The 26,956-nt window shown below is 52.1% G+C and overlaps 1 protein-coding gene across 3 annotated transcripts in view; it reads right to left on the bottom strand.

The window, feature by feature from the left end:
- JDP2 (Jun dimerization protein 2) overlaps positions 1-26,956 on the bottom strand; it is a 42,095-nt gene that overhangs the window by 10,237 nt on the left and 4,902 nt on the right. For all 3 annotated transcript variants that reach the window (XM_021099535.1, XM_021099533.1, XM_021099534.1), the window contains exon 2: positions 20,666-20,889. In XM_021099535.1, coding sequence (XP_020955194.1) covers positions 20,666-20,866 — 201 coding nt within the window. In that variant the 5' untranslated portion in view covers positions 20,867-20,889. The remainder of the gene's footprint in view (positions 1-20,665; positions 20,890-26,956) is intronic.

Here is a 26,956-nt window from a genome sequence, read left to right as displayed (position 1 = left end):
CCCCTCAACTGGGCTTCCTCCTTCTCTTGGCCTCTGCATGTTTGTTTGTTTGTTTGTTTTTACTTTTTATGGCTGCACCTGTGGCATATGGAGGGTCCCAGGCTAGGGGTCGAATCAGAGTCAAAGCTCCTAGCCTACGCCACAGCCACAGCAACGCCAGATCCTTAACCCACTGAGGGAGGCCAGGGATCTGAACTCGCATCCTCATGGATACCAGTCAGATGCTTAACGTGCTGAGCCACAAGGGAACTCCTGCAGGTTTTTCCCCCAGGAGACCCACTTGCAGCCCAGGATCCCAGGGGCTCCTCAAAGCTCCCTGCTTGGGATATAGGCAGAGGGGCCTCTGGAGCCTCTGGGCTTGCTTCTGCCCCAGAAAGGCCAGGAAATTCACCAAGCATGAGTGGGGAGGAGGAAGCCCACCAACACAGACTTCCGAAGTTGCACCTACCATGGTTTCATCAATAATAACAACCAGAGCTGCCCTTTAGTTGCCTACTTTGCTACATGCTTTCAACGCAGGCCATGTAATCCTCACTATCAAAGCCTGATGAGAAAGGTACTATGACTGCCCCCATTTTACAGATGGTGAGACTGAGGCTCAACAGCTTGGTTTGTCCAAGGCCCTCCCTACAGCTCGGAAACAGTGACATCAGGATTCCAACGCAGATTACCCTGACTTCAGCTTTCCTGTCCTCGACCCCTGGCCCACATGGCCCCTGCCCATCAAGATCACTTGGAGGTGGTGCCTTTTACTGTCCATCTCCCACCAGGACAATCTGGAGGACACACAGGACCAGCCGGGCTGCAACGGCCTGGAGTCCGAGGCCGCTGGAGAAGCCGTTGGGTTGCCCTGGGCTTGCCAACTCTCTCACTTCTGGAGCCCGTGGGGGTGCTGCTGGCAGCCCGAGGCCTGGAACAAGGTCTCAGCCGAAAGGGCTTCAGGCCAGGAAAGTAAACAGCCTCTCTGCCTGCACTCCCGGCATGCTCCGGGAGCTCAGGACCCAGGGCCTGGGCCGGAGACCAGCCCCCACGGCCCTCAGCCCAGGCCCTGGCAGGGCCGCCCCTTCCTCTCCTCCACCACCCAGAGCGTCTCCCTGACCCCCTCCCACCCTGCCTGGGAGGCTGGCTGGCGAGGCGCCTTGTCAACACGGCCGCACCCAAGCACCTCCCAGCCCCTTGGCCTCCTTTGAAACAGAACCAGAAGTGACAGCTCCTCTGGCTGACCGCATCTGGGGAAATAGAAACCCGGACAAAGTTGATTCCGCCCAACCTCTACCTCACCCCCAACAAGGCCGAGGTAACCGTGACGACAGGCAGAGGGAAGGAACTGGAGGAAGCGGCTGGCAGTGCAATCTCCCCTCGGCCCAGAGGGTTTGCCCACAAACTGCCAAGGTGATGTGTGCAACCTGGGCCCTGCCGGGCTCATAGGGCCTCAGGCCCCTCCCTGTAGCAAGCCCGCGCTTCTGGCAGAGCCACCGATTCCTAGGAGACACAACCTCTGTCCTCCGAGACCCAGCTCCCCACCCTGCTCCTGGGCAGGGCCTCATCCTACAAAAAGTTGGGGACCGGAGCTCCCGTCGTGGCTCAGCGGAAATGAATCTGACTAGCATCCATGAGGACACAGCAGGTTCCATCCCTGGCCTTGCTCAGTGGGTTGAGGATACAGTGTTGCTGTGAGCTCTAGTGTAGATCGCAGACGTGGCTCGGATCCTGCGTTGCGGTGGCTGTGGTGTAGACTGGCGGCTACAGCTCTGATTCAACCCCTAGCCTGGGAATTTCCATATGCTGCGGGTGAGGCCCTGAAAAGACAAAAAAAAAAAGAAAGAAAGAAAGAAAGAAAAATAAAGTTGGGGCCCACAGAAGCTACTCTAGCAGCAGATGCAAGCAGTTCAGTCCTGGAAGTTTGAGAGATCAACCGGGCCAGTGTGACAGCCAGGTGAGGGCTGTCCCAGCCCTCTGCAGCCATGTCAGTGCCCTCCTGCCATCACCCTCTACTTCAAAGTCTCACCCTACTCGAAGCCATCCAAGCCCTCCTGCAATGACCCTCTTTCCCCACTTATAAACTCCTCCAACCTTCAAGAGCAAATGTCACCTCCTCCAGGAAGCCCCTTTGACTCCCCAATAGAATGAACTGCTTTTGCTGTGCTGCTACAGCACTTGGAGTTCCCCAGTGTAAGAGTCTCTATCATGCCCCATCCTTAGTCTCTGCTTATGAGGGAAGCTGTCTTCCCCGCTAATCTGGAGGATGGGGGACCTGGGCATCGCCAGTACCTGGCATAGATCAGGACACTTAGGAGGGGCGCAGCCAATGTCAATCAAATGAATGAACAGAATAAAAGAGTCAAGAGAACGATGCTTACAGGCTTGGATTCTATACTTCTAAATGGAATTTACTGCCTGTATTTGCATCTGCCTAACCTTTTCTCCAGTGCTTATAAGGAGCTTTCTTGGCCAGGGAAAGCTCTGTTTGCCAGAGGCCAGCAAAGCTTGGGGACTGGGTGCTGCCTTTAGCAGAAGCACAAGGGCCCAAGATAGAGTCAAGATACAGGGTGCAGTCTGCTGATGGCTGTGGCAGGTCTGCACAGGTCCCAAGCAGACCCCGAAAGTCTGGCTTTAAGTCCATCCTGGGCCTTTCCAGCCCTGTGTCCTGCCTGGGCTCACATCTCCCAATAAGACAAGAAATGGCCCCAAAGCCCCCCTGCTACACTTTCACCTTGAAACTGTGTTGCATCTCCCCCAAATCCCTCTGCTGCTGGTTAAGAGCCTCCCAGAGGACACACCGAAAACAGATGCCGAGGTCTTGCTGGAATTAAGACGGGAGTTGGGCAGGGCCCTTGGCTTCTGCAGTCCCCCCTGGGGCGAACCGCGGCTCCTCTTGTGGGGGTCTTCATGGCCTGCCCTCTGACTGGAGCTGGGGGAGGCTGCCCCCAAGCCCCTCCAGGCCTCTTTCATCCCAAGTCAAGGCTGCTGCCTCCTTCCTGATGTTCCCCCGATTCTCTAAAGCATTTGGTCCCGCGTGGGTGAGAGACAGGAGTGTTTTCACGGCGCACAGCTCCAACATCTAAAACCGGAACCCCACATGGGAGATGATGCTTTTTTCTGCAGATACAGCTGGAAGATCCAGCATGTTTGAGGAGGAGGCAGCTTGAGCCTCAAGACATTTAAAAACCAGGAGATGGGGGCAGGCGGGTGGGACAAGCACACCATTCTGGTTTCTCAAGCTGGGTTCTGGCTCTGCGTCTCCCCAGTTCCCAGGGAGACCGGCAACAAGGCTGACTGTGTTCTGGCAATGAGGGGGCCCTATGCCACTCTGGGGGACAGACTTGGGGGTCCACAGCCAAGGAGGCCCTCAGGTTGAGCAGCCCCTCCCCCTCAGAGAAGCTGTTCCCTAGGCCCTGGTCACAGAGGCTCTGACGAGGTGTGAGCCGCTACCCTGAGCTGGGCTGTAGTCACTGCCTGGACAGTTGCAACTGAACTGCTGGACTGGGGAGCAGGCAGGATGGAGTCGCCAATTTCAACCCAGAGAAGCAGAAAAATCAGGCTGCTGATGTGTGGAGATGAGACCGGGTGGCAAGAGAGAAACACACTGGGCTGCAGGAGCGAGTCAGACAAAGAAGGGGGAACTCATGGCAGAAAGAGAAGCTGGGCCTGGACAGGGTGCAGCAAGCCAGGTGCCCAGGGCACACATTTAAGGAGGCACGCACACTGGGGCTCGTGCTAAGGCAAGGTCAGCACCGGAGGGCCAGTGCCTCCTTAAGGGTCGTGCCCTGGGCATCGGGCTTGCCACACCCTGTCCAGGCCCAGGGAGATAGAGGGGGCTCCAGACAGAGAAAGGTCAAGACAGAGATGGAGAGGAAAGAGACAGAGGCACCCAGAGAGACAAAGAGGGGTGAGAGAGACAGAGGAGACGAGGCAGAGTCACAGAGGGAGAAACCCAGGGACATGGCCAGAGTCTGATGGTATAGACAGACAGAGGGACAGATAGTAGACAGAAAGAAACTATCTTAGTCTTCCCGATACCATCCCTGGAGAGGCCTGGCTGCCCTTGTCTCCTCGGGGCCTGTGATGGAGACACCCGAATCTATCCCGAAAATTCCTCCTTTGGCCTGAAGGGAATTAGAGATTTCTGCCTCTTGCTACTGAAAGGTGTCTGGGACACCAGGGTCCCACCCTTGTGAAATCGGGAGATGCAGGAGGTGGTCCCCAGGACTCCAGAGGAGAAAATCCACCCAGGAACAATGCTTCTGGAACAGCCTGGAAAGTGGCAGAGCCCGGATGCAGGAGAGCCCTTTAGCAAACAGGTGGGTCCCCTCAGTAGGTACCAAATCCCAAGGCTGAGGATTCCTGGGGTGTTAAATGGTCTCCGTAAACCATCTAGAACAGTCTTATCCTCTTCCTCAATTTCACAGATGAAGACACTAAGGATATCAGGGCTGCCCAAAAGGTCAGTGACAGCTTCAAATCCCGGTCTTTTGGCCCCTTGGCCTGAGCACCTCCTGCTTCTGAAAAGACAGGTGGTCTGGGTCACAAGCACCACCCAACTCCAGCTCCACCCTGGCAACCCGACCATAAAGCAGCAGCAGAAGCAGCTGGCTCTGAGGGCGATGACCTTTCTGTTTTTTCCTACCTGGGTGCTTTTGAATACAAAATATTTCTTGCACAATTCACACTGAACGTGTAGCATGAAAGCCCCACGGTTCAGAGGAAGGGGGGCCTGCCCCTCCCCCCCCCCGTCATGTTTCTCAGGCCCCGTCTGCCAGCCACGTGGCTCTCACATGGTGGCAACAGTCCCCCAGACGTGATTTTGAATTCTGACATTTCATAAGCATTTCCAAATATGTATCTTGCAGGGCCCACAAAGAGACAGGATGAGAAAGAGCAATGACACTTTTTAACCCCGGGCACGGCAAATATAGAAACCCTCGCATGGACGAAGCAATAGAGAAGAGAGCAATAAAGCAGGTGACAAACAGAAATAGAGAAGAAGAAAAAAAAAATCAAACCACCAGCACTAAGCAAAGCAGCGACGTTCGGAAAGGCTTATCTCAAACTAAGAACTGACTCACAGGCAGAGAGAAACTGGCTTATCTGAGATCCAGGGCTTCAGGGCTGTCAGCATGAGCTTTGCGATCTGAGAGGCCTGAGTCCCCCCCACCACCCCACCCTCACCCCCAGCAGCTCTGCTGTGGCTCCTGGGCAAGTCGCTTGGCCTCTCTGAGCCTCTGCCCTTCACCCCAAGGCTCCGCTGCAGTGGGTTGTGGTGAGGACCGATGGTGGTCCAGCCCAGGGCTTGGGGACACAGGAAGGGTTCTGAAAATGTCAGCTTCCCTGCCACTCTTTCCAGGTGAGGCAGGGCGGCCACGACAGTGCTGCCTGCCTGGAGCCCAGCCAGCCTCCCGCACAGGCAGAATCTGGCATAAATGGAGACCTGGGGGGTAGGTGCCCAGGGAGAGGGGGGGCTTCAGGGCACAGGAGCTGTCGGTGTGCGGGCCTGGAGTGACTGCCCTACAGCCTCCAAATCTCGCCCTGACCAGGCACACAGGGGGCCTCCTCCCCGCATGGAGGAGCCACATTTCAACACCCGGGGCCCGCAAGCACCCTGGGAAGTAAACACCCAGATACCAAACATACCAGACATTCTCCCACATAAACACGGCTGCTCTGAGCCAGGGGCTGCGGTCCCTTCCCACTCCCCTGCCCCCCCACCTACCCCCCAGCATCAACAAAGAGTAGTGGGGGCAAGACCTCAGCCAGGCCATCGGGCTGGGCCAGCCACCCCTGCCGCCTCCTCCCACCCCGCGGGGAGGAATGAGGCAACCCCAGGGGCCCTGGTCCAACACCCTTGCTGACCCCCGCAGCCCGCAGGGGCCAGGCCCTCCCCCCACCCCCCCAGCATCTCCCCCAGGGCTGGGCTGTTGGGCTGAGCTCCTCTCTCTCCCCTCTTCTCTGGCCAGGCCCTCTCACTGCAAACGCCCGAGGTCTGGACCTCAGCTATGAAAGATTGGACAGTTTCAGTGAGCAGTGGGCAGGGCTGTACGAGAAAATTCAAGACAAATGGTCAAAGGGCCGGAGTTGCAAACTCAAGTCACCCCAGGGGCCAAGCAAGTAAAAGCTAGTGAGGAAGGAGGGCTGGACGGGGCTGCGGCCCCCAGAGGGGACACACCGACTGGCCCCACGGCGGTGCACCCTCCGTGTGACTGAAACATCCAAGTTTTCAAGACTCGCTGAAAATATGAGTTAAGAGGTAAAATGTCCCCATTTTTAATGTTGGCCACGAATCCCATTTTGAAAAGAACGCCATGTGAGCCAAACAAAACACATCTGCGGGCTGCCCCCACCGTGGGCTGCTCAGTTATGACCCCTGGCAAGCAACAGAGCCTGGCGGGGCTGGTCACCACGCTGCCCTTCTCCATGACCTTGGGCCAGTCGGCTCATCTCCTGGCCTGTGGCTCTTCTTTAACAAACACAGCGGCTCCCACTTCCTCTAACACTCAAAGCCCTCTGCAGGATGGGTGCCAAGGACCTCATTTTCCACTTGAGGAAGCCAGGCGAAGCATCTGCCCAAGGTCGCCAAGCTGGGGAAAGACAGGGACCCTTACATCACAAACGGGGGGCTGGACCAGGAGCTCCCCAAACCCCACCCAAGCTGGGGGCAGGGCCTGGGTCTTCCCAGACGAGTCCAAAGGACACTGTGGGTCAGTCCCCCGGCCTCCTGGCTCCACCTGCCTATGCACTGCTCCCTCTTTCTGAAATTCTCTCTGCCCTGGATGCCCAACACTGACTGCGGCTGTCCTCCCCCTTCTCTGACCTTTTCTGTCTGTCACCTAGGACCGACCCCTATATGCACCGCCCACAGGTCACTGTTTTCATCGTGTGGTTTCGACACCACCTCTACTCGAATGCCAACCCATATCTTTATTTTCAGATCAGAACCCCCGCTGCCAGCTAGACGTTCAATCTAGAAGTCCCTGAGCCCCTCGAAGTCTTAATCCTCATTTGGTGACTTATCTCTATTCTCTACCGCGTTGGCCACCTGCCCACCCTGTCCCTGGAGGTAGAAACTCAGGCCTCGCCCCTCATGGGCCCCTCCCCTCATCTCCAATTTGACCAGACAGGCCATCCAATCTGACATCCGAAATCCTCCTCAGAGATGCTCCCCCGTCTCCAGCCCCCCGGCCACACTCCAGGTCTCTCCCTTCTCTCTGTCTCTCTCTGTCTCTCTCTGTCTCTCTGTCTCACACCACCATCTTCCTCCATCCCAGCCTTTGGGGGGAACATTCTAAAGTGCAACTCTGGTCCAGTTATTGGCTTTCAGGGGACCCTGAAGCTCTTTGGAGTTCCCTGGTGGCTAGGTTGACACTGCTCAGTGGCTCAGGTCACTTCTGTGGCCTGGGTTTGATCTCTGGCCTGGGAACTTTCACGTGCTCTGTTCTCACCTCTCGTCTATCCCTATACTACAAGCCACGTTCCCGCACTGCCTTGCACTTCCTTAGCCTCCTGCCTCTGCCGTCCCCTTGGCTTACTCTTATGCTGTACATTCAGCGCAAGCATCACCTCCTACAGGAAGTCCCTCCTGATTCTCAACCCCTCCAAGGCCGGGAGGTCTCCTTCTGCTCTGGGCTCCCACAGAACTAGGGGTTTATCCTGCCCCTACTGTGCTGTATTCTAGCCTCAGTTTCCGCCTGCATTAGCAGAGAGCTCCAGGAGGGCAAAGTCCATGTCTTGTTGACTTTTTGTGTGCCCAGCACCTTATAGCATTTATGGCCATCAACAGCACTCAATAAATGTTTGCTAAAGGGAGGCCCACTACACACAGAGCTGGTGACCTGGACAAGAACCCAGGATTCCTGAGTCCTGGGCCAGTGCCCTTTCCAATGGGCCTCCATGCCAGGCTGTCACCCAATACATTCACCTATGAGCAAACCCACACACTGGACACCGCACTCACTCAAAGTGTCAAGTGCAGCCAACCACCGGGTGAGGGCTCTGAACAGGAGCGGGCAGAGGCGAGCTCTCCTCCTGCCAAGCCGATGCACTCAGCTCTCCTGGCGGGAGGCGCGCGCAGGTGGACGGGCGATTGCTCAGCAATCTGCAGTTGGCACAACTGGGCCTCTGCAGGAGACCATGGGGAAGGGCAGGGCTGTAAACCACGCTCCATCCTGAGGTTCTGGACTTAAGAAGACCTGGACATCCTTGATTCCTGCTGCATCCGCAGGCCTGGGACCTCAAGCTCAAGGAAGGGCTACTCCCGGGTCTCTGCATTAGACAGCAGTAATGCCAACCAGAACAGCCCTGCTTTCTGGGAAGAAGCAGGGGACATCATCCTTCATAAATAGAAAGCGCTCCCCTACTCTTGCTGCTGGGCATCAGAGCCACAAGGATCCATCCAAATGACTTCCTTGCGCCTCACCTCTCAGCAAGAGGAAGCATCTCCCGACCCCGGTCCCCTCCCGACCACCACCCCCCACCACCCTCAGGAAAAACGTTCTGGGTGAAGAGGACCCAAGCAACAATAGACTGCTGAGGCCCGGGGCTGCTTTATATGCAGACTAGGAAAGGGCCATTCTCTCAGAAGGCAGTGGAGAACAGCGTTTCCACGGCTAAGCAAAGGCAGCATTGTATTTGGAACAAAGCCTGAAAAAGCCGGCTGGGCAGGGTGGCACCCATCTCCGGAAGGTCCCGCTGAGGGCAGAGCAAACACTGTTACTGCAAAAGTCAAGTAGAGGCCGGGAGACAGAGGGGAAAATCACCTTGGCACGGGCAGAAACCTAACACCGAAGAGAAAAGGAACAATGGTTGCCGGGAAATCCTTTTGCGGACAAGAGCTATTTGAAGAATGGTGGCTCTTTTTTGTGGAAGTATGTCTATTTCAGGCCCATTTCATACTTATGGTTTAGGGAGGTTTGGGTTCCCACTAGGCAATCAATCAATTTTCTTACCCAACTGACACTGACTTCAAAAGATGAGAAAAGGAGAAAAATAGTGGCCCCACAAGAGTCTCTCCGCCTCCAAAAGACTGGTAAAAAGCAGAATACATCTGGCAGGGGAAAACCCACTTTTTTCTCAAAAAGAGTTAATCATACAGTTGAAACTGGGTCTTTAACAGCAGCAGCAACAACAAGTAGTCTACGGGCCTTGATTACACCAGCCCCCCCCAAACAAAACAAAACAAAACACAGAGACGAGAGCTCCTGCAAAATAACTGTCTATAATTAAATGAAAATGCAGTTGTTGCAAAGAATATTTATGAACAGTGCTGTTCTGAAAGTCCCGAGTTGGCCGAAGTAGAACATTTCAAGAGCCATCATCCGATTAAAGCCTTGGAAGTCCTCTGTCTTTCATCATGAAGGTGAAAAACAAGGTCCTTGGCTTAATTATTCTCCACCAACGCAGTCCTGTTTCATCTGTATGCAGAGTGTGCAGCAAAAATACAGATTTCAGCCAGTTTCTTTCAGGCACAAGGCACAGATAACAGACAAATTGCCCAGCAGATCGGCGACCTCTACTTCGAGGGAATGGAACGCCAGCTCATAAAAATCCCACCCAGCTGACACGGTGAAAGACACTCACGACCGGGGCTGCGGGACCTGGAGGATGGAAGGGCGATTTTACCCTGAGTGATTTATGCTGTGAAATGTTGCAGTTCCAGTTCATAGAGGAGGGAAGGAGGGGCTTCACAGAACCCAGACAGATGGGGGCGGGGCACAGACACACCCCCCCCATTCCCCCGCCCCAGGTTTCAGACCAGAGCTGCTGAGAACTCCAGGCCAGATACAGCACATGGGGGCTCCTGTGGCATCAGAACAGTTCATCTGATTCTCCCTTCTAAAACGACAAAGGAGCAGGCCTATTGACAAGCTCGGCAGCTTAATTCATTGGGAAGTCCCTGAGGTTGTGGGCTGCTGGCAGGGAGCATCAAGACCTGGAAATAACTGGTTTGAAAATGCAAAGGTGTTTGCTGACTCAGAGAGCAGGCTTGCCTGACACAGGCTCAGGAACCACACACATTAATGAATACCTGACGGCTGTGGGTCCCTCCCGGAAGCCTGAGATAGGAGGAAAATGTGACTTTAGACCCTGGTAGCTATTCTCAGAGAGAATCATTGCCAACAGTCAGGGCTGGAGGAGACATTCAGTTGTTTTGAACATTCAGAGAGCATCAGAACCCATGGGAGGCCTCAGGACATCACAGAGTTGGGAGCTCCCCTCTCTGGAGAGGTTGCTTCAGTGGGTTTCAGGGAGGACCCAAGAGGCTGTGCTTCTCGCATGTTCCCAGATGCCAGCTAGTCTGCACAGGCAACTTCGAGTAGGACCAACACAAACCAATGAATTTCAGATAGGTTTCTCAGCAGAAGTGCCTTGTTCAAAGGATACCACAACATACCTAATAGATAAAGGTGGCATTTTCCTAAGGGTCTCAAATCCCATCATATACTTACTATAGTCATTCAATGGGTACATTAAATGAGCTGTGATGGATGCAAAACCTTTAACTCAGAGGTTATGGAGGACAGCTGCAAGTTTCTGACAGCTTCGGCATCCAAATTATTCCTGTCTTCTCTTTTCCTTGCACGCACAGATCAGTAGTTACAAACGGTGTGTATGTTCAAACGGTTACACGTCATAGATGTATATACATATACACATGTATGTGTAAATAATGTTCTTTCAGCTTGCCTTGCACTCTCTAGAGCTCATCAGTTAAAGGAAGCGCAGAAAGAGCTTTGTTCTGAAATCTATGCAAAATAGATTAACCTAGCACCAGATGTCACCTTGGCAGTGCTCTCCAGAGTTTTAGATTTGATAGCTAATAGATATGAGCATGTGTATGGAACTTGCATTAAAAAGAAATTAGATAAAACTGCTTTAAAAATGAGACCTCAGAGTTCCCTGATGGCTCAGCGGGTTAGGGATCCAGTGTTATCAGTGCAGGGATTGCAGCTGCTGCTGTGGCATGGGTTTGATCCCCAGCCTGGGAATTTCCACATCCCGCAAATGCAGTCAAAACAATAATAATAATAGTAATAAATAAATACAAATAAAAATAAACATGAGACCCTGGCAAGTTACTTAATCTCTCTGAGCTTCTGTTCCCTAACAATTAATGGTGCTAAAAACACCTACCTCACAAGGTTTTTGAACAGATCAAAGGAGATAATCTCTACAAAAGCAGTTTGCAAACCCTAAAGTGCACGGCTCGTGTAATCCTTCTGTCCTGAAGGCAAATGTCCTCAACCTGTCAAAGACCTGGGCCAGTTTACACTGTACCACAGCTTCCAACTGGTGGCTGCAGATTAGAACCACCTGTCGGCCCCACCCAGACCAACTGACCCAGAATCTCTAGACTGTGTATCCATATTTTTAAAACACACTCCAGAGGACTCTAATGAGTAACCAGGATTTCTCCCTATTTCCTCCCAAGTTCCATACAAAACCCTACCAGGCTGCTCCCACTGCCTCTAGATGGCTACGAACAGCAGAAGGAAAAGAGGAGCAAACACCCCTAACTAGACCCTGGCTCCTTCACAGGTTGGCCAAAAGGGGTTTTTGTTTTGTTTTGTTTTTGCTTTCCGCCCCCACCCAGGGCTGCACTAGCCACATATGGAAGTTCCCAGGCTAGGGGTCGAATCAGAGCTACAGCTGCTGGCCTTCACCACAGCCACAGCAACACGGGATCCGAGCCCACACCACACAGCTCATGGCAACAACATATTGCCGACCACTGAGCAAAGCCAGGAATGGAACCCGTGTCCTCATGAATATTAGTCAGGTTTGTTTCCACTGTACCACAACAGGAACTCCTAAAAAGGGGTTTTAATCACTAATTCCAGAGCACAAATACATGCTAGTGGATTTATATACATTACCCCTTTTAATCCTCCCTATATGGGTGAGGTAGCTATTATCTTGCCCATTTTTACAAGAGCTTTATTGAGATAAAATTCACACATGCTGAACAGTGCCCCACTTCAAGCACACAACTCAACAGCTTTGTGTATATTCACAAAGTTGTGCAACCATCAGCACAATGAATTTTAGAGCATTTGCATCACCCCTAAAAGAAACTCCATACCCTTAGCCATCACCTCCGACTTCTCCCATCTCCCCCTGCAGCCCTAGGCACCAGGGAGCTGATTCTCCTCCTTGACCCTATAGATTTGCCTATTCCGGACCTTTCATATCAATGGAAATATATAATACGTGGGCTTTTGTGAGTGGCTTCTTTCACTTAACATGATGTTTTCAAAGTTCATCCATGTCATCGCATGTACTTTATTCCTTTTTATGGCCAAATAATATTCCATTGTACGGATACAGCATATTTTGTTTAGCTACTCATCAACTGGGTTGTTCCCACTTTTGAAATAGTAGGAACATTCCTGTACAAGTTTCTGTGTGGACATATGTTTTCATTTCTCTCAGTTGTATACCTAGGAGTGAAATTGCTGGGTCGTATGGAAACGCTATGTTTAGCCATCTGAGGAAACGGCAGACTGTTTTCCAAAGTGTCTGCAGCATTTTACATTCCCAACAGCAGGATGTGAGGATTATAATTTCTCCACATCCTCACTCATACTTGTCATCATCTGTCCTTTTTATTGTAGTTATTCTAGTGGATGTGGAGCGGTGTTTCATTGTGGTTTCGATGTGCATTTCTCTGATGGTTAATGATGTTTTATGTGCTTTTTACCCATTCATATATCTTCTTCTTCAAAAAATGTGCATTTAGATGCTTTGTCCATTTTTAAATCAGACTTTTTTTTTTTACTATAGTTGAATAATTCTTTATATATTCTAGATACAGAGGCTTTATCAGATCTATATTTGCAAAACACTGTCTGTGGACTGTCTTTGCATTTTTTGTCCTTTGACCCCTGACAGTTTTTAATTTTGATAATGTCCAACTTATTTTTTGTTGCTTGGATTTTTGGTGTCGTGTCTAATCCAAAGTCACAAAGATTTGTGGCTGTTCTAAGACTTTTGTGGGTTTTGCTCTATAGTAGGTCTTTGATCCATTTTGCACTACTTTTTATATATGTTGTGAGATGGGGGTCCTCTGTCCCTCCCCCCATTTTTGCAAGGGAGGAAGGTGAAGCTCCACTGTCTAGTAGCCTATCCAGAGCCAGGCCGTTCCAATGCACCAGTCCTGCTTGGCTACATGGCTTCCAAAGAGCCACGGTTTCTTATTGGTGCTGGTTTGGGGAGTGGCAGGGACAAGAAGGGCCATGGAAGCAAACTGTGGAGGAGCTGGTCACCCAAGACACACACATGCACTGGACTTAGTAAAGGGGGCCCTGTTGCCAAAGAGCAGAGCAGGTCATGGGCCCCGCACAGGGCAGGATGTGCACAGGCTCGTGGAGTTGCTAAACCCAGCAGAGGCCCACTGACCTCACTCCAAGTATCTCTGCAGCCTGCCTGAATCTGCCCCAAGGCCCTTCTAGGTCTCCGAGCTCCAAGCTCAAGTTGTCTTATGTCTTTGGGGCCCAGTAGAGGGGAAAGGAATTTGGCTGGCTCCAGAGCTGTTCAGCCAGAGGAGGACCCACGAGAGGACTCAGTTTCCCAGCTCTGAGTCCATAGTGCCAGTGGGCCCGAAGATACCGTGATGACCAGCACTGGTAGAAGAGGCCACTTCACAGGGCTGCTAAAAATACTGAGGATTCATGGGAATCCAGCAAGGCCCTTAACACCACAGGAAACAAGATAAGAGGTCACCCAGGGCAGCTTAGTGGGAACCAGAGGGTTGAAGGGCCTTTTCATTCACAGTTGGTAACTAAATCTCCGGCTGCATCTAAACTACATCAACAACCAGGAACAGGAAGGGCTGCTTGCTTCCCTGAAACCTAGGTCAGATACAAGGCATTAGAAAGGCCAGCGCTGTCGGGAGTTGCAGTGTGATTCGCTGCCAGTGGACTCCGTCCCCAGTAAGGATGATATACAGGCGAGATGCACTGTAGTATCTTTACACCCAGTGCCTCGCTTCACCCTCGTGCGAAAATGCCGGGAGTTCTAGTCCCCTCCTTTTGCAGCTGAGGAAACTGAGCTCAGAAAGACCAGCTGACTCGTCCAAGGTCATACAGGGAGTGGGCGATGGAGCCGGATTTTGAACACAGACGCTTGAACCCAAGCCCAGAGCTCTTCCTACGCCCCAGAAGCAGCCTGTCTGGTTAGGAAGCCAAGGTGGTGCCCTGCTCCCGGGACCCCAGGACACCTCCAAACACTCAAGCCACGCACCACCTCCCGGGGCAAAATACCGCAAGCAAATGAAAGCCCGAGGAAGAGTTTTTGAGTCAATTATAAAAACTAACTTGCCTGATCAACACATTTGAAAAGTAATCGCCATTCTATCTTACTTTCATTGAGTATCTTATCAAGTGCCAGGCATTATGTGAAGCCCTTCTCTGCCTGCATAAGTTCATTTACTCATCGCAGCAACACTAGAAAGTAGGCACTGTTATTACCCCCTTCTCAAGGCAGAGATCCACTAGGCTGCACAGGACTCCCTGAAATTTTTAGAAGTATTTGATTTCCTGCTATGAACATACAGTTCCAGGCATGTCCCCACCCCCACCTGTGCTAGGACAACAATGGGTGTGACCAACCTATGATGTTAAATAAGAGATTCAGAACCCTTGTAAGGCTCCGGATATGATATCAAATAAGACTCAGTACCATAGGGTCAAAGTCGAACTCATGCAGAGCTGCCTTTGGCTATCACTCAGTTACCCTCAAATTAAACTACTTGGGAAAAAAAAAAAAAAAAAAGCTAACAGCTTTTGAAAATGTGCTAACAAAGTAACCAAACTAAAATGGAAATTCAGGATTTCAGCGATGAGCTGGGAGATTCTATTCCAAGAAGGGACAGATTGGATCTCTGTGCCAAGCAAGTATGAGACAGAAAAAGCATCTGAGTCAGAGGGACGAAGGCCAATGCTATTCCAAAGAGCCACAAATTAAAAACCAATTATGCAAGGCTTGCTAAAAAAATGTCAGTGGGGCTGCCTTTATGTTTTCAATCACTAAAAACACAAGCATGCTTACACCAACATTTACGCAGCACATCAGCTGGTATGGGGCAACGTTTTATGCTCAGCCTACACATGGATGAACACTTTGGTCTTTTCGGTGAGCAAACTGAGAGCGAGCACACCTTCCAAGGCCACCCTGTGGTCCATGGATTCCTAGACCCACGCTTCCAATGATGAAAACCTTCTCAATGTCCCGTAAGGCTCCCTGGAGAAGTGGGGAAGTGACCAGTGTCATTTGGGGAGATCCACAAACAGTTAAGTGTCCTCTCCTGCTCCAGAGATGATGGGGGCCAGAATCCAGTCACCCCACGGGGTATGTGCTGGAGAGACAGCCTACCATGGAAGGCACACGCTCCTTCTGGAAGGGGAGCCCCTCAGAGTGCTCCCTGATAGGGATCAGAAGAGCCTGAGGAGTACAAACAAAGTCAGGCTCCCAAATGTAGCTGGGCCACTAAATACACAGAATCCCTGGACCCTGCCCCAGAGACTCTCTGAGGCCCAAGGTTGGGCCTGGAAATATGAATGCATAGGGACATTTCCAAATACTTTTTGTTTGTTTCTTTGCGACCCCACCCACAGCATGTGGAAGGTGCCAGGCCAGGGATCAAACCCATGACCAGAGCCACAGCAGTGACAATGCTGGATCCTTAACCTGCTGAGCCACCAGGGAACTCCCCAAATAGCTTTGATGATCAGTCAGGTTTGAGACTGGTTGGTTTGATTTTTCAACCACTGTGTCCACTTGTCTTCTGCCTGAAGTCACCTCTGTTCAGAAATAGAAACACAAATGGACCGATGTTTGGAGGTGAGAATTGGGCGATAAAGAACTCAAGGGCTAGAAAGTTTAAGTGACGTGCCAAGTTGACACAGCTAATCAATGTCCCAGGCAACAGGTGTGTGTGAAACAGTCTACAGGCCAGGCACTGGCCACCATCTGGTGGGAGTAAAAAGGAATGTAAGATGTAGTCCTGGTCCTTGGGACCTAAACACAGGACACAAACTCAAAAGCATGCTGGTGACACAGATAGCATGAAGTGGGCTGGGTGGAAGGCAACAGGGAGTAGTGGGGACTGTGGAGAACTGAGGCCCACATGCCAATACCGTGAGTGCCAGCTGCCCAGCTCCAGCTTCTCAGTGCCTTTAAGGGTATGGGCCTAGAGTGGCCAGATAGGCTGGGTTTTAAAAAAAACCAAAAAGTCTGCATTTCCTGACTTTTAAATATAGCAATTCATTCAATTAAAAAAAAAAAAAAAAGAAAAAGAAGAAAAAAAAAACCCCACACAGTGAGGGCCAAACAAGATTCATCTGTAGGCTGACTCTTGCCCATGGAATGACAGTTTGCAACCTCTTTCTTTCTTAAAAGGTCATCCAGGCTAACCTCCCTTGAACTTGAGTCCCTTCAAGAGCACTATAGCGTAGCACGGAGGGGGAGGGATCCCATCTAGCACGTTGTGAAGTGCTTGGTGGTGTGTGTGTGTGTTTGTCACACACAAAGGTGGGCATCTGGCCTCCCTCCCCCACTACTGGAAATGCATTCCAGGCCCAGAGGCAGGGTGTGGCCACTGCAACCGCAGCAGCCCACTCAGAGATGACCTGCGGGCAAGGGCCGAGATCCCCAGGACAATAGAGAATGATTGGTGGCAGCGGAGGCTAGCTTTAAAGGGCTGCAGACAAAATATGAAGGGAGGCAGGAAAACACTGGAGAAACCAGAGAGCAAAGGTGTCTTAAAAAGGAATATTGGAAAGGGAAGAAGAACGAAGAGGCAAGAGAGAAGCGTCGGATCTAAAAAACCCCATAAACCAGAATATGACATGCCCAGATTCCCCAGCCAGCCCTTCCATCGACTTGGTCTGCTTAGTTTTTCTTCACAATACTCACCACAACCTGGCCTTTGATACTGTACATGAATTGCTTATTTTTGGATGTCCCCCCTCCAATCCACAGTCCAAGAGAAGGCAGGTTTGTCTACCTATTTAAAGTTCAGCTCCCAGGGTCTGGCACATGGTAGGTCTTAGCAAGCACCTGCTGGGCAAATGGTCTGCAGGCCAGCACTGGTACCCAAAGGGTTTCGCCTGATGTCTCAACCATATAATAAACACAACAGCAGCACAAAACCCTTTCTCCTTTACCAAACCTGTCCTTTAACTTAATTCCTCCGATTTTCTTTCGCCCCACTGCTTCATGGGTTTGGCTGTGGCCCAAAAGGCTGCTGGCCTCTCCAAGGCAGGCCGCTCAAGAACCAGCTGGGACAGAGCTGCCTGCACAGTGGCTTGGCCCGTCTCTCTCTGGGGGCCTGGGAGATGATATGGCTGCAGAACTGCTGGGCTCAGCGCTCATCAGGCCAGGTCATCAAAATGATGGAGCATTCTGGGGCCACGTTCATCTCGCCTCCCCAGCCCAAAAGAGCACTGATTAGCAGCCTGGAAGGCAGGCAGAGAGCACAGGAGGCAGCGTAGCCTAAGGTTAAAGCTTTGGCTGCAAAGTCAGACTTCTGGGCTCGTTTCCCAGCTGCGTGACCTTGGAGGTCCCCAAGTCTCGTTGACCTCATCCGTAATGTGGGCACAACAATAACAACAGTAATAATAATGACTCGAAAGGGTTCTTGCGCGAGTTCAATGAGATGCTTCCCAGAGAGTGGCCAGCACCGTGCCTGGTGTTCTCTGCTATGACAGCCGCCCATCACCCCCGTGTAGGGCCCAGCTCTGCCCGCTTCCAGCCGTGTGACCCTGAATGACCCGACCACCTCCCCTCTGGTCGTCAAATTCCTCCTCCTTAAAACAGGGGGAACCCGGACACCAGGATCGGGTAGGGAATAAATGAGATCTGACATGTGAAGCATTTCACACGGCGCCTGCTACATATTAAATGCTTAATAAATGTGAGCTCGTACCTTATTGTTATTCGAGAAACTTTTACTAGTCCAAAATGCCAATGTGAAAATCCATCAAGGCAGTTTGCCATATGCAAATAAATCTTCGGGACATAAGATTCTCCAGCTGCAAGTCTGTCTCCCAACCCCCTTTAGTTTTCAGGTGCTTTCAGAATGAGCCCCTCCACCACCTTGGGTCTGACCTAGAGCCCTGGATGTCAGTCCCAGGGCAGGGCTGGCCTCACTGCACGCCAGCACCCTCCACTCAGCTCCATCTGCCTTGTCGCCCCCGCAACGCTGCAGTCTGACAGCGCAGGAGAGGACATGCAAATACGCCCTAAAAACGGCTTGTTATTTTCACAGCCTGGATGGTGCGTGCTTGTGGGTGCCTGTGAGGACAGCACGTCACCGTCAGGTACAGGGCATATGCCACCAATCTGGGGGAGGCTGTGAAATGTAAAAATACCCAATCCAGATAAAGGTCTTTTCCAAAGAAAGAAGGAGGGAAGGAAGGAAAGAGAGAAGGAAGGGAGGAGAGAGGGAGAGAGGGTGCGCGTGAGAGGGAGGGAAAGAAAAGAAAGAGAGAAAGAAAGGAAGGAAGAAAAAGGGAGGGAGGGAGGGAAGAAGGAAACTGGCCCGCACCTCCAGAGCCTTTTGTGAAGGGCAGCAGGGGTAACTCAGCCCCGGCCACCAGGCGATTCCCCTCTGGGCCAGCCCCCTGACCAAGGCGCTTGGCTCTCCATCAGCTCCATAGGCTCAGCGCCCCAGTAAAATTGCTCAGCTACTGGTTTTAAATGGTTTTAAATACAGTGGAAGGACCCAGCCACAGATGCTTTCAAGTTCAGGAGGCAAAAGAGCAAAAGACCCAAAACAAGGGCTCTCCATAAAGAAAAGAACACGCCAGCCAGCAAGGCCGTGCTATCCACTGCCCGCTGATTTACACAATGGATTCAGAAGAATATAGTTCCCGGCAGCCCTCATCTTGCAATCAAGCCTTTAGCAGGCGCCTAACCCAGGTGCGGGCAGCACGCGTGTCTACGGGAGGGCCCAGGCAGTCCAAGGTACATGAAGGCAGCTGGTGCCACCAAAGCACCACCCGACAGTGTGAGCAAAGCAAAATCAAGACTAGCAGGGAGGGGTGGGGGGCCTGCAGGAGACTGCAGAGAGGAAAGAAGGGAAGTGGGTCCCTTCACTTCCAGGTAGCCGTGGCCCTGCCAGCACGGGGTATGGTGTGGCCAGATCGTCCCATTTTGTAAGGAAAGATTAAAATCCAAATTTTCAAGTGAAATGTTGGTTCAAGCTTCTTTTAAACACTGCACAGGCCAAACAAAACACATCCGAGAGCCACATCCAGCCCACCAACGGCCCGGGTGCCACCCCCAGCCCAGCCCCCAGCAGCCCTTCTGTGCAATTTTTATGGTGCTTATGGGGAGAAGAAGGGCAGAGGCGGAGCGACGTAACTGCCCACACTCCCCTGCCGGTACCCAGACACCGCTCTCCCCTCAAAGTCCCTCTCTCTCTGGAATGTCCAGCCTTGCGAGCTCCATCCTACTGGCCCCCCTCTGGCTGCAGCTTCGCCTGTGAACACGCCCTGCACCTGATTCTCAGCTGCCTCCCCCCAGCCCTCCTGGCCCAGCCACCTCTCCAGCTCCCAATGTCCACCCCTTCTCCCCTCCAGGTGGGCAGCTATATTGTCCCACCCCTGAAGAAATAGCCCTGCTGGGGACCTTACTGGGGCAGGCCTTTGGACAAATCGCCAGCCCTGGGGAAGTGACTGGGGGAGGGAGGGCGTGCCTAGCCCTGAGGCTCGCCCACACACTGGGACTTTGCACTGGGACTTCTGCGTCTCACCAGTCCCCAGGGAAAAGCGACTCTTCTACAAGCAAGGCCCTTGAGAGCTGAAGCTGCTGCAAGCGACCCTCGGGGGGCATGCCCCACGTGTGGGTCCTCTGCAAACATCAGCTCAGGCAGATGATGCTGGGTGACAGAGACCAGGCCCAGCTCTGGTGGCGGCTTGGGAAGGGAGCCCACGCCCTGAGAAGGGAGCCCTCCTCCAAGTTCCTGCTTTCAGCTCTGGCCTGAAAAAAAATTTTTTTTTTCATTTTACAGCCACACCCACGGCATATTGAAGTTCCCAGGCTAGGGGTCAAATCAGAGCAGCAGCTGCCAGCCTACACCACAGCCACAGCAATGCCAGATCTGAGCCACACCACAGCTGGCAACGCTGGATCCTTAACCCACTGAGCGAGGCCAGGGATCGAACCCACCTCCTCACGGATATCAGTCAGGTTCTTAACCCGCTGAGCCACAACGGGAACTCTGGCCTGAAATTTTTAAAGATAACCCAATATTAGCGTCGCCTTATATACTTTCAAAGCACATGCATATTTCCATCATCTTCCTGATCCTTCCAACACCCCAAAGAGATAGCCAAATATGATTACTCAATATTTTTATTACTAATGACTCTCCCCTTGCCCCCGAAGAACCAGAGACAGATTCAGCGTGCCCAGCGCTTCTCCAACATTAACAAGACCAGGCATTTCCCAGGTGGCTTGTTAAAATGCAGATTCTGATTCAGAAGGTCTGGGGTGGGGCCCCAGATTCTGCATTTCCAACAAACCACCTGGTGACATGGATGCGCCTGGTCCTCAGACCCCCTGTTAAACAACATCCCTTAGGTGACGCAGCAAGTTTAGGGCTGGACCTGGGCCACTCACCCAGAAATCCTAGCCCTGGGCTCTGCCTGGGGGATCAAGGCTTGCTCACCTCACTCTTCACGGGCTGGGGCCTCTTGCCCAGTTTCACCTCCAGGAAGTGCAAAGGGGCAATCATGGCCCCAATGTTGCGGATGTCGGCGTATTTCAGCTCCTCCGTGGTCAGAGCCGAGCTGGGGAGTCCAGTCAGGGGGCCGAGCCCTGGCAGAGAGCCCGCAGTCACGGAAGGGTCCGGGATCTGCCCAGGCATCATAGCAGGAGGAGCGGCCGTCCAGCCTGGAGTGGACAGGAGAAGAGCAGGTCAGGCACAGTCAGCCACGTGGGAGGTTCCAGGAAGAGCTTAAGTCCCTGTGTCTTGCCAGGACCTCACCCCTTCTTTCCCCAATGTCCCCTAAACCGTTTCCCCACCTTAAGTTGTTCTTCCTGCCCTGAAGTCCATTCTGTTATCGAGGGAAACCGGATCCATTAATTCACACCAAGGTTATTCTTGGCACCTGGGCAATGCTTCACCCAACCATAGGCCACGTGGAGTCAGCATTTGCTGTGCTTGGCGCTGCGGGAATCCTCCATCAGCCCCCATAAGATTGGGTCAGAGCCCATGACATGGAGGAAGAAGCCGAGGCTGAGGAAGAGAACTCACTCCAGACTGTACACGGTTAAAACTGGAGGAGCTGGATTTAGACTGCCACACGCCGCCTCTGAAGAGAACGGATCAGAATGGAGGCATCTCGAGCACCTTTGCACCTGTTTAAGAGGCAGCTATTTCCAGGCTGGCGTGGTGCCTCCCCTCCAATCACGCATCCCGTTCTGCAGACTCGTTAAGACACTCTGAATACGAGATGAAGCAAATCTAAGTTAAAAGGGAGTGTGTGTGTGTGTGCACATGCATCTGGCATTTGTGAGCAAGAGACTGAAGCAAAGGAGATGGAATTAACTAGCATGTGCTTCCCGGTGAAGCCCAGTACCAGGAAAGTCCTCCACGGGCTCTTCACTCTCAAAGCAAACATATAGTCTAGCTCTGCCAGACCCAGAAGGCTTGCAGAGAAAGACAGATTCGGGCATGAAAGCAAGACCTAAATTAGACAGGTCAATACCAAGGGAATTCTTATTTCTTCCTCCTTTTTGCTGGGGAAAGCTCATAGGTAAAAGAAAGATCACTTCAAGGCACAAATGGTAGAGGAGGAAGCTTGTCCACCAATAAAGCCAGACTTTCTGGTCACTTACAGGGACTCTACCCATCCATCCATCCATCCATCCATCTGTCAGTCACCTACTATGAGCCAGGAGGCCTTGACAGTACAATGGAGATAGGTGCACACAGCCTTGGCTTCTAAGCAGCCTTGTTAGGTAGTATTTAAATACAAAGCTGCTTCTGGATTCTCATCCTGTAAAGAAAATCATTTCTCCCCGCTTTGCACCTCTCCACACAGGGTCATAAAATCAAAACCTCATCTGTCTCGGAAATCCTGGGGGAGAAGCTGTGGCCTATCTATCTTCGTTCCCTCTTCCCGTAGAGAGGGGAGTATTTGGTGAGTCAGGGGAGATGGGACGCCCACTGGACCACGCTCCTCTGCTGGGCAGTTAATGAACTCATGTGGCCACACTGTCTTGGGTTCTCGGCCTCCTCCAAGAGTGGCCCTGGAGGGTGACCCACACCCTCTGCCCCCAGGGGGGTCTTCACGTGTAGGTTTCAAGACAGGGGCATATTAGCAAGCCACCGTCTCCATTTCAGTTTTACACTGATTGATTGATTGATTGTCTTTTTAGGGCGGCATCTGCAGCATATGGAGGTTCCCAGCCTAGGGATCAAATAGAAGCTGTAGCCGCCAACCGATGTCACAGCCACAGCAACGCCGGATCTGAGCCACATCTGTGACCTACACCACAGCTCACAGCAATGCTGGATCCTTAACCCACTGAGCGAGGCCAGGGATTGAACCTGTGTCCCCATGGATGCTAGTCAGATTTGTTTCTGCTGAGCTACAACGGGAACTCCCTGATTTACTTTTAAAGGTGAAACCTCGTTCCCTATCCAATCCTGTGTTTCTTTCTCAACTGGTTCTGCTCCCTGAAAGGAAAAGCATGCAGGGATTTGTATCCTTAGCCCACAAAGACGTCCATTGAACATAAATTTCATTACAGAAGGCACTTCTGAGTGGACAGCGGACCTGCTGTTTCATCCTCAGCCCCAGCTGCAACTGCCATGAAGCCATCTGCACATAGCTCCCCACCTTGCACCCAAGTTTTCATTTGTCCCCTGACTCTTTCATCAGTGCTCTACCTGCTCTGCCTCCCATACCTGGCCCTCATTCCCTCCCTCTTACCCCATATCCTCCCTCCCCTTCCATAGCACCCAGTGTCCCTGGACCATCTCAGAAAAGGATCTGAGACTCATTCACATCAAGATATAATTGTAGAGCTGGAGGAGGCCCTGGCTCATCTAAACCACATCCTCATTTTGTACATGAGGAAACTGAAGCTCAGAGAGGTTAAATGACTTGCCCAAGGTCACACAGCTAGAGAGGGGCAGAGCTGGGCTCCTGGTCTTTGGCTTTTAGAACCAAAGCTTTCTCACCCCACCTTTTTAGTTTCCCCTCCTGTGATCCAAGAAATGTTAATGCAGAAGGAATGACCTTCTGATAGTGGATTTTCAGAGATGACCCCCCCCCAGTGGGGGGGATCATTCTCTTACATAGAGGACCCTTTACTCTGCCTCCCATGGGGATCCAGGTTTGGGAAGTTTCCTGAATAACTGTGTGGCAGGCTAGGTGGGAGTCCAGTCATAGAAGAAATGGCCCTGGACTTCCTCTATGTGGTTGGCCAGTGTGCTGTGACTCTCCCTAAGCCTGAACTGGACTGGATCCAGGGTCGGCGATATAGTCACCCCCTCCACCGTCCAGAGCCAGGCTGCCACACCAGGGACGTGGTGGCTGAGCTGCATGTCTCTCCGGGCCTCCTCCCCGGAGAACAAGAAAGGGCCAGTGTAAGGGCTCGCTCCTGTGTGGCCAGTGACGCCTGGGCCCGGCCATGTGGATATTTGGCAGGCAGAGGGGGGTGATTTCAGGCTACCTGAGCCAAACGAACAAGGGAAACTCACATCTTCTTCTCAGAAGAGGAAAAAAAACCCTACAAAACCCCCTCTTCTAGACCTGAGCTGATGCTACAAGGAGTCAGCACCCCAGCAAGGATGTTTAACTGAGCTCGTGAAAGCAGACAGGAGGCAGAAGGCTTGCAAAGAGTCCTCCGCCTGGCGCTTCAGCTGGACACAAACCCTCACAGGGGAAGGAGGCTCCTCCATGCCACACCTGAGGTAGGAGGCAAAGCAAAAATATGGTGCAAAATCCCCTCCTTGGCCAGAAGCCCCAGAACCTCCCCGTACTGGCAGGACCCATTCATATGTGGCAAAATGTGCCACGTGGCCACTGAGCAGGTGGAAGGGTAATGTCAAGGGGCTAGCAAGCCATGGCTGTTTGCTGCCCCATGAGACCCCAGAGCCTAGCATCATTTCTGGCACGGAAAGGATAATCAACAAGTGCTTGTTGACTGAATAAAGGAACGCATGAATGAGTGATGAATTCGTGGCAGAGCCAAACATTCCGTGAGGAGGGTAAGGATCTGTCTCTGCAAGTTTATGTGTTTGTTAGCCACCTCCAGATGTTCACTCCCACAGGAGACCCCAAGAAGATGCCTCCAGAGGCTTCTGGATGCTTCCCCATCTAAACCATCTCGGGAGATGGAAGCCAGAACCCACTCTGTTCCAGGAATGATAGGCTCTGCTTGCGGCTTCTGTTTATTTTCATACAGATGGTATAAATGAGACACTAACAAATGATCCCAAAATATAATGAATTCTCTGCTACTGTGGGAACCGTGCCCCCTCTCCCCCGGCAAAGGGAGCACCCCCCCCCAGAAGTAGGGCCTGTGCGTGGCTGCCATTCCGCCCCCCACCCCACCCACATGAACCATCCCACTGACAAGCCTCACTCAGGGGATCAGGCATCAGGCTTTTCTTCGCAGAAGCAGAAAATCCCCCTCTCCTTCCTCCCCCCTCAAGGGCGCCCCTAACTGCTCAGACGCAAACCACAAAGTCCTTAACACATGCCATTCCTAGGAGACAACCACAACAGCTGACATTCACCATAAAGAAGTCATCCTAAACGGCTGCGGGGTGGGGGCGGAAGACGGAGGAGCTGGAGCAGCTGCCTTTCCTAACTGGATGCCCATTAACTGGAAAGGGCCGGCTGCCCAGCCAGGGCTGAGAGGCAACTTTGGCGATGTGAAGAATAAAACAATTGAGGTGATTTAGGGATCTATAAGGGGGGGGAGGCGGCGGTGGCAGAAAACCAATAAGGGCCAGGAGGAATTTACCCACTTCAGGGAAGACACAGGAAAGATGACAAGGGGTGAAGTCATCCCCTGAATGGGCCGTTTCCATACGGAAACAATTTGGTAGGCAAAAGAGAACTACACACTGAGAGCTTTAAGGGAAGAGCCCGGAGTTTTTTCCCTTCAGGGCCCAGAGGTCCATAAGGAGGATAAACACCTTCCGTGTCTCCATTAGCAACCGGGACGCAGAAATAGCGCGTGAGGACTATACACGGGCAGAAGACCCGTGTTGGCAAACACCGCCTGTGCCTCAAAAGACAGGCCTAGAATCCAAAAAGACTTTGGCAATGCAGGCCACTGACCAGGAACAGCTTGGAAACTAGCCAAGGAAGAAAAACTCAGATCCAAGATGAGACTGACAAGCAAGGCATGAAGAAGACAGAAAGTTCTGCCGGTCACGGTGGACCCGAAGCTACTGTTGAGTCTGAGGTTTGGGGTGGTTTGCTGCAGCTTCCTAAAATCCAGCTTGAAAGAGCAGGGACTAGGTGGATCCAAGGGAAAAGAAGCTAAAAAAAAAGATCTGATAACTGTTTCTCTCTATCCTGACCTCCTTGGGGACTCACAGGCACATAGTTTGGGGTGCTGCTTTGTACCAGTGCAAGAAAAGCCACGAAACACTTCATGTCCAGAAAAATGGGCCCTACTGGGAGTCATTTCAGCCAAAAGAAAAAAGGGTAGACGTAACTTAAATTTTTCCCTCTTATTTTCTTCTCTTGTTTACTGCATGTACACTTGCAGGATATTATAATATTTTTAAATGGGTATATCTGCAAATAAATAATAGTCTTGCTTTGATGGGTCAAACTCATCAAAGTCTATTCTCATTAGAAAGGGCCCAACGGGGGTTCTCGCTGTGGCACAATGGAAAGGAATCCGACTAGGAACCATGAGGTTGCAGGTTCAAATCCCTAGCCTGGCTCAGTGGGGTTAAGGATCTGGTGTTGCTGCGAGCTGTAGGGTAGGTCGCAGACACAGCTCGGATCTGGCATTGTTGTGGCTCTGGCGTAGGCTGGCAGCTGTAGCTCCGATTGGACCCCTAGGCTGGGAACCTCCATATGCCGCGGGTGCAGTCCTAAAAAGACAAAAAAGAAAAAAAAAAAAAAGACCCAATAATTGCCATCATCATCTAAAATGGCAAAGATAGATATTGAAAAAAAGAAAAGACAGGTTGAGAGAAAGTTAGGATCTGCATCATGAACTTTCTGTCCGTAGAAACAAAAATTTAAGGGAGGCTCTAAAATCCTTGGGTCTCTTTGAGAAGGTCAGCTCCCCTCCAGGCAGACAGCTGGCCTGGGCTGGCAGCAGGAGCCAGGAACGGGCAAATGAGTGTGGATGGCCTAAGGCTGCAAGGCGCGGTGCTAAAAGTGGAGGTGGGTGAGGACAGGTCAAGGAGCAAAGACGCTCATAGGGTCAGGTCCCAGGAGCACTGGGGGCGCTGGAAGTCAAGAGCGAGTAGCCAGTAACTGGATCAGCAAGAGCCGTGGGCGGTCTCGGGAGCTGGAGCCTGGGAAGATCCGAGGAGGAAGAGGCGGAGGGCAGAAGTCCACGCAGGGGTTGGAGGGCAGAAGGGCCAGAAAGGTGCCGGCCCAGTCATCACAGAGCACAGTCCTAACAATGCTGCATCCTGGAGAATTAAACACCAAACCTGTTCTTGGAGCTAAGGAATCGCTGGGGAGAACCTCGCTCCTGGAATCTGAAAGGATGTAGGTCAACTAGCTCCGAAAGACAAGGAGATTCGGGAGGCAAGGAGCAAAAGCAGAAAGCTCGAAGATGGAGAACAGGGGCGAGCAGCCAAAGGTGGTCTCCGATGGCTGTCTCGTTTGCAGACAGGAGAGCGAAGCAGGTTAAAAAGGAAAACTCCGTGGAGCCAGATCAGCTGCGTGTGAATCCTACCTCTGCCCCGAACCAGCTGCATGACCTTGGGCAAGTCCCCTATCCTCTCCGTGCCTCACTTTGC

Source organism: Sus scrofa, chromosome 7, assembly GCF_000003025.6.
Source record: "Sus scrofa isolate TJ Tabasco breed Duroc chromosome 7, Sscrofa11.1, whole genome shotgun sequence".
NCBI classification, from domain to species: domain Eukaryota; kingdom Metazoa; phylum Chordata; class Mammalia; order Artiodactyla; family Suidae; genus Sus; species Sus scrofa.
This window is presented reverse-complemented; position numbering and strand designations above follow the sequence as displayed.